At 39.1% G+C, this 8,026-nt stretch overlaps 1 protein-coding gene across 2 annotated transcripts in view; it reads left to right on the top strand.

The window, feature by feature from the left end:
• Positions 1 to 385: 385 nt before the first annotated feature.
• LOC111866829 (DNA topoisomerase 3-alpha) overlaps positions 386 to 8,026 on the top strand; it is a 130,916-nt gene continuing 123,275 nt past the window's right edge. The window contains exons 1-2 of one of the 2 annotated variants that reach the window (XM_023856124.2): positions 386 to 859; positions 6,559 to 6,768. In XM_023856124.2, coding sequence (XP_023711892.1) covers positions 653 to 859; positions 6,559 to 6,768 — 417 coding nt within the window. In that variant the 5' untranslated portion in view covers positions 386 to 652. The remainder of the gene's footprint in view (positions 860 to 6,558; positions 6,769 to 8,026) is intronic. The other variant, XM_023856126.2, reaches the window with a different exon arrangement.

Raw genomic sequence — 8,026 nt, 5'->3', positions numbered from 1 at the left:
ACCAGTAGCGGGCTCTTGCAAACACGATAGCGAACCTTCGGGTTCGTACAATATTCGGAATTTCTACTGAGCGACTGGTGGCTTCTCAAGGACCCATCTCCTTGGAGTTCGTTTGTTATTGTTCTACCGATTAATTTATAGCTTAAAAGCAATTTTGTTATCCACACCAACACACAGTTTCATCTCCAAATTTTTTTTGTAATTTATAACTGAATCTTTAAAAACGACCGCTACATCTGCTTGTATGCGATACGTTCTGTGTAGTCAGATGCATAGTTTACAACGGTCTGTAATCGTCCACAGCGGTCCACAGAAATGTGTTCGGTTGTAGGCACGGATTACCACACAGAGAGCGACGGAGTCCGTGTTAGCGTGAGAGGGAATGCGTTGGCGTTGTTCATGAAGTTTAGTATTTCAGTATGTGTTAGTAATCCGTGATTATAGTCAAGTGTGTGGAGGTTATTTGTTATGTGTTTGATAATGAAATTTCTGAGTGTCTTAATTGCGGATTGTGTTTCTTATTTATCTGAAGTGGAGGTCGTTTGCGTGGTTTCATTTTACATGAAGTGAAATTTTTAAACAGTTTCATGTCTGGCACCGAGTTTGCTGTTTCGGGACCCAATTGTAACCGTTGTAACATACACTGAAGTTAATGTGTACTGTCACATTGTTACGAGCAATTTTTTATCATAGACCGAAAGGAAAGAGTCAGTTTCATTTTAACAATGCTCGTATTTTACGTGGTAATAAAGTAGGTTATGACGAAGAGGTAATTAAAATGAAAATACTAAATGTAGCAGAAAAAAATGATGCAGCCAAGAATTTAGCGGGTTTTCTCTCTGGTGGAAACTTTAAGCGGGTAAGTTTGAAATGAGAAGTAGTGGTAGAGTAGGGTGTATCATTTCTACACTTTGGCCAGGTTTGGTGTAAATGTAAGATTTTCTATGGTGTACGTATTTCTGCTCATAAAATAACCAGGGCTGTGTAGTATAATAAAACTGGTGGCAGAAATGAGGATGTACCCAATCCTGCCCTCATGCTCCAAGCCATTATTCCCAATGTGCCAATAGCCCCCACAGTCCCTGGTCATCCCAAAGGTGGGATTCATACAAAAGCAACTGCTAGTAGGCAACAGAAGATAAGCAACAAGTTACAAGAGAGATGTGTTTATTTTCATATTGAGGAAATCAACACTGTAAACAGTCTATGGACATTTCATTGAATGAAGTGGGGATTGCATACTGTCTGTTGCAGAAAATATGAAATCAGAAGGAGAGTGATAAACTGTTTGTGGGTGCTCTTATTTTCCATTAATAATTCAGAATGAAATAGTCATAGAAACATGAACACGTTACTGTGTTATACAATAGCTCTCTATTGCCTGTATTTAAGTGTGATTAAGAGAGATCGAAACCAGAGTGCTAATAAATCCAGTCATCCAAACTACAATTCATCATTCTCATGCGTACCACCCTACACGTGATAGTATTATAGTCGTGCTTTCCTTCTGTAATGCAGTGATATTAATTCACAGATGTTCGTTAAATGTTTAAAAAGTCATTAAAATTATTAAAATTTGGTGTTTATGCTACATGTCTCACCCACATAGAGCCATCTTCAGGTAACAGATCTTTTAAAGGAGTGTACTGCCCTGTGTACTTGGTCAAATAGTTTTCATTAAGGCACATTGTCATTTTTATTATTAACTTCTTAGAATTCTGATGTTGTAGGATGATTTTCTCCATATTTTATATGTTGCTGCTGTTTTTGTGTCCCATTGGGTGTGCCACTCACTTAGTTGTGTGTACCTAGTGTTGCTTTTTGTTCCTTGTACTGTAATTTTCAAGATCTCAATAGCATGTTCTCCCATATACATGATTGTTACCTACAGTGGTGCACACTGCATTCCTCTTGGTTATGGAGAACAATTCATTGAGTGATGTGGAGGGAACCTTGTTCAGCAGTTACAACACACAATAGACAGCATGAGTCTCTGAACAACAGTGCAGATAACTTTCCTGCAGCATACATATGTTGGTTCAGGATAGTTATAACTGCAGTAATGTGATTGTTCCAGTATAAGTGGCTGTCATGAAACATGCTGAAGAATGAAAGTGATATACAGTGGGTGGGAAGTCGTGACTTTCTTCACAGATCACAGGAGGTGTTGAAAATGCTGTCCCTCTACATGTAAATATCTGTTGCAATTAATTGTTTCTTTAAAAAACACACATACAACAATTCTTGCACTTAAGCACACCAAACACCAATTTTCACTGGATGGCTTCAGCAGTTGTGTTACTGCTCTTGCACTAGATTTTGACACTCCAGTCTCTTGAGCTATACATTTCATTGATTTTCTAGGTGTGTGTACAACTCTGGCCCTTATGTCATCTAACTTCTCCTCAGTAAGAACTGGGTGTTTTAGAGTTCCATTCTTCTAAGTTTATTCACCAAATTATGAATTGTTTGTCCAGGAACTCATTGATCACAAAATTTATGTCAGTATTTTCATCAATACTTTCCAGTCATTGCTTGGTAACTGCTCCTGGCAATGTAGATTCCCCTTGTTCCATGCTCACCTTATTGCCACTCACAGCAAACTCATGATTAACCTTTATCGGACGGGCCATTTAATTTCCGGTAGGGGCAGCTGGACGGAGTTTATTTAAATGCCCGCCCTTCTAGAGCAATGAAATTGTAAGCATGTTTCTAAAAATGGTGTAATTTCTACAATTTTTATGATAAACGAACGAAATGAACGCTCCTTTAATGTAGAAAGAATATAGATTCAGATATTCTAATTTACAGATTTTAATATCTGTAAAAAATTTTTACACTGATTCCCAAAATAAAATTTCCCGAAATTCATACATTTTCTGCACCATGCGTTCCAGCAGTGTAATACATTTTCTGCACCACGCGTTTTAGCAGTGTAAGTCCTTCGTGGCCACCTCACATACAATGTTATCTCTTGTTGAAGCTTATTTATAGGACATGTCGGTATGCGCAACTGTAGCCTTCTGAATTTCCTCGCTGCCTAATGTGTTAGATAAACACAGCAGTTAATTCTTGGAATATAGTGTTGCCAGATCGGTCATTCGTTCATTCATTGCAGTCAAACCATTGTGTTTGTAACGATTTTGAAACATCTCAATATGTTAGCCACCCATGACATCATGAAGCAGATATTTGGTTCAGAGAAGTCGTGAATGAGATTTTTGTATGTGTGGGCTCGAGGTTAAGATTTATGGCTTCTTATCGTGGTCTTAGCACAGATATTCACTGCTAGCATTGCTAGAGAGCATTATACACGACGACGTCGTATGGAAAATGCTGAAATGAGAAACAGCTGTTCTATGACACAGATTCGGACTGCTATTCAACCGATTCTGAATGTGGCGTGGAAGGTTGGTCTTCTGATGCCTGAAATTGAGAACAGCTGTTCAATGACAGATTATGAGAGGGGCGAGCAAAGTTGGAATTCTGATTCCGCGGACGACGGGTCATCACCTTCGTCGGCAACTTGGGGACCGCCAGACCAGTGTGGCTGGAGAGGTGTGAATAATTATTCCGGTGTAGCTGCGGGGATAAATATTACTGAAGCTCGACATCACTGGCCTGCTTCCTCTAAATCGCAACTGAGGTGTCGTGTGTGCTTTTCGCGAGGGAAGCGGTCTAGCGTTCGTACGAAGTGCGTGAGCTGCGACGTCGGACTCTGCATTTGGGAATTTTTTCGGCAGTACCATACGAAGGCCACATTACCATAGATGACGCAGGGGGGAAGGCTGTTTCCTCATGAAGATGGTGAACATATATCACGTAAGTAGAGCAAAAATTTAATTTTAAAAAAATCTTTACACGCGTGCAATGCGCGAAATCATATGAGGTCGTTCGGCCATATGACGTCGGTAGATTACATTAGATCACGCAGGAGGGAAGGCTGTCACCTTATAAAGGTTGTGACCAAAAATTATGTAAATAGAAGAACAATTTATATTTTAAATTTAATTTTAAAAAAATCTTTACACGCGTGGAATGCGCGACATCATATGATGTCGTTCTTAAATTTGTCCTTACTTTTAACGTCATATGACGTCCCTAGATTACATTAGATCATGCAGGAACGAAGGCTGTCTCCTTATAAAGGTGGTGACCAAAAATCATGTAAATAGAACAACAATTTATATTTTTAATATAATATTAAAAAAAACCTTACACGCGTGGAATCCGCGACATCATATGATGACGTTCGGCCAGCTGCCCTTACTTTTAACGACATCATATGATGACGTTCGTCCGATAAAGGTTAATGGCTCATGACATCTGAGCCATGATTGATTAACTCTTATTTGTGCTTGCTACACCTGACAGAAAACACCAAATCCAGCAGTTCTTCCATTGTTATGTGCTTTTGTTGCCCAGCAGTGGCTGTCTCTTCTGGCTTTGTTGTATCCCTATGATGGTGATGGGATACGAGAGGTTAGCCGAGCGGGAGACTGTTCCTCGTAGTACGTCGGACACTTAAGGATTGAAATCCAAGTCGAACTCACAGTACGATAGAGTGAATATATTTAATAAAAATGATGTTGATACAAATGTTGTACAGAGATCAAGAATATTGCCTGAATAGAAGTTTATGAAGTCCCTGTGACGGTGCACAGAGACTAAGTGCAGTGTATGAACTGAAATCTATGAAGTCCGATCCGCGCCCCAAAACATGGTCTTTTAAAGAGGCTAGGATGGGCGTTGGCTGGCAGTCACATGCTATGATTTCACGTGGAGTACATGCTCATAGCAGATGATCCCAAAGTTCCTTGTTCTCTGGTCGACAAACAAGTGTTGCATCATGCGTGTTTGTCTCAACCAGAGTTCATCATCTTATTATATGTAATTATAACTTCCTGTCTGTACAGTCAGACAAAATCATATACATAATGTTTAAAGTAATATATATGTATGTTAAGAGGTGCATATATTAGAGCTTCACTATTCTGCCTTCAGCTGTCATGTCACAATATGTTCAACCCTAGAGAAGTAACACACTGCATTGGACAGACATCTGCAAACTTACAGACTACACTCAGCAGTGGACAGACATCTGCTAATTGGAGCTGCAAGACTTAAAATCTGACATCTTTTGTGTTTGAAAAAGATGGTACAGAATTTTTCAGTATCCATTGTACCATACAAAAAGTTCTGCTGCAACACAAGCTATAGTCTGCTCAGCTTTGACAGTATGCTACAAGTTTTACATCTGTATGAATTCACATTTTTTCTTTTTTTTTTCCAGGCTGGGTTGTACTCGAGATTGTTTTTTATGTATGAGGTATTTAAAGTAAATGATTTGTGGAGCATGCTGTCTTCTTGGATGTGGTGCCATGTAGATCTTGTGTGAACCAATGTTTCAGAGGAATGTATCACCTCCATCTTACACTCTGAAGATCGAGGCCATATATTCCTCCAAAACGTCGCTTCACAGAAGATCTACATGTAGCCACATCTCAGAAGACGACAGTCTTCATAGTCACCACTGTGAAAACCTCAAATCCTACAACTGACGTATGGTTTGGATAAGAGTATTCCTTTTTAGTCTACTGTCCTTATTTTGAAGAAATAAAAGTAGGCTTATGAGATCACTGTGCCATGCGTGTGTCTGTTTAAACCTCCCCCCCACCCCCACCACCACCAAATTTTGAATGTTTGAACCAGTCTTTATGAAACTTGGTATGTATTTCACGGCACTTATGCCCATATCAGCGGCATACTTCATAAATGTCCCCTATCAGTTTATGTGTGTATCCCACGTATTGTTTCTAGTCACAGGCTCTGTAAACCCATTCCCACAGCAACAAAGAATTGTTGGAGGCATCATTTTCTGTGGTTCATGTCATAGCAGTTCTTGCCAGAACTTTTTGTTTAATTCTCAGATTTCTGGCCATCAAATTTAACAGTTGTATTCATTAATGTGTTTGGTCCAGTATGCTTCAGCTGATTGTAAACAGATATTCATTATTAATTTTTCTCTGTTTATATGGTTTGTTGACCTTAAGGACATTATGAGAAGTAGTCATTTCAGTGCTGTTTCTGTAAGGGCATGAATATAACTTATAGTAACTTTCACTCCGTAGTGTGGGGGTAACGTTCCCACCTCATGACTCAAGGTACGCGGCTTCAAACCCGGCAGAGGTCGTGGAATTTTTAAGGGCGGAAAAGTTCAGGGAACAAGTCCTCCGGGAGGGACTTTAAGCCATGTGTCCCGCGTTGGCCCAGGTTCGATACCGGGTCTGGTCAAGTGGGATTTGTGGTTGACAAAGTGGCACTGGGGCAGGTTTTCTCCGAGTACTTCGGTTTCCCCTGCCAAACCTCATTCCACCAATTGCTCCACAATCACCCTCACCTATCATCTGGGGCTGATACAATAGGCCAGAAGTGGCCACAGTGCAAGGGACTTAGTCCCACTCCACTAGCAATAAAAAAAAAGTTCAAGAATTAAATTTTAATGACTCCACAGTTATGACATACATTTATATTTACTGCGTTCATTTCTTTTTGCAGAGAGAAGGGCTGTCCAGGTTTAATAAAATCTATGAGTTTGAGTGTAATGTCTTCAATCAGAGATGTCAGATGATCATGACATCTGTTTCTGGACATCTATTAGGATTAGAGTTTGTTGGAAATTATAGAAACTGGCGAGCATGTAGTCCTTTGGCTCTGTTTGATGCTCCTGTACAGAAGTATTGTCCACAGGATTACCAGCAGATTAAGGTATTTTTGTTGTATATCTGCATTTATTAATCTTATCTTAATGCTGTTACTGTGTAGAAATGTTGCTTTATATATCACTGAATGATGAATATCTAAATGTTGATAAGACACATCTATAGATCACTTAAGTATGCCAGGTTAACCCATTGGACTTGAGGTTTTGGGATACAGGATAATACACTATGGCTGGAAAAATTCAACACCTCATGCAGTACTCAGAATACAGCATATTTCCTTAATCCGGTTCTCAGCCAGTCTATGCATTATACAGAATTGATTTATAAGATAATAATTTCTAGCTGGGATTGTTTCATGAAAAGTAAACATGTAATACTGTATAGTAAGGCAGTGACTTACATGGGTTCAAGTTACTCAAATCCATAGATACACAGTTCATTGTTGTTTTTTTTTTCTTGTTTTTGTTTTATTGTTGTTTAATATACAATTTAGGTACTATGACTTCTGCAGTCATTAGTACCTGATATGCAGGGTTTATATATGAAAATATTGTAAATTATGATACATTTTTATTGCATGTACTTTTTAAATTTAACTCTCCAATGATATAAATGTATATATGAAATATGTATCATATTGAAGCTTTGTTGGACTTGCACAGATTTCAGCTTACTTGGAAACCTTCAGAACAAATTAACCATGTAAGTTGGGGACCCTACAGAGAAAACAAAGTTTCTGCCCAAGTGTTACATAACCTTAACTCTTTGACTGGCGCGGGCATGTTTTAACGCCGGGGCGATGCCAGCCGTTCCCTGGCATTGGCGTGTTTTAACGCTTTGAAAATCTCTTCCCTTATTTGCTCTCTTGGCACTCATCAACCAAAGACATATATATGGTAGTTTTTGTGCATGGTTGTAAAGAACCCTTGTAAACTTTGTGGGGGTCTATATTACTGTCAGAACCCTCTGAGAAGGAAAAGTTCAAAAAATATTTCACATGCATTCAGTTTCACCATGGCTTCTCGCAGCAAGTGTCGGCGTGTTCCTACAGATCAGCTGGAAAGTGTTGTGAAGGAGATTTGTGCTGATGATGATAGTGGCGATGAAATAATGATTCCTGAATTGTATGAAATTGATAGTGACAATAATACAGTGATAGACAATGATCCACAAGACAATAATCATGAACATTTAGCTAACACGAGTGCGGTGCCTGACACGCCCATCTCATGGACGTACAGAGACATTGTACCAACAATAGTTCCATTTACTAGTAGTTCCGGGATCAAAATTGATATAAC

The sequence above is a fragment of the Cryptotermes secundus genome, unplaced genomic scaffold (genome assembly GCF_002891405.2).
Source record: "Cryptotermes secundus unplaced genomic scaffold, Csec_1.0 scaffold515, whole genome shotgun sequence".
Classification (NCBI taxonomy): Eukaryota; Metazoa; Arthropoda; class Insecta; order Blattodea; family Kalotermitidae; genus Cryptotermes; species Cryptotermes secundus.
The sequence above is the reverse complement of the archived record's forward strand: the minus strand, read 5'-3'. Positions and strand labels throughout refer to the sequence as shown.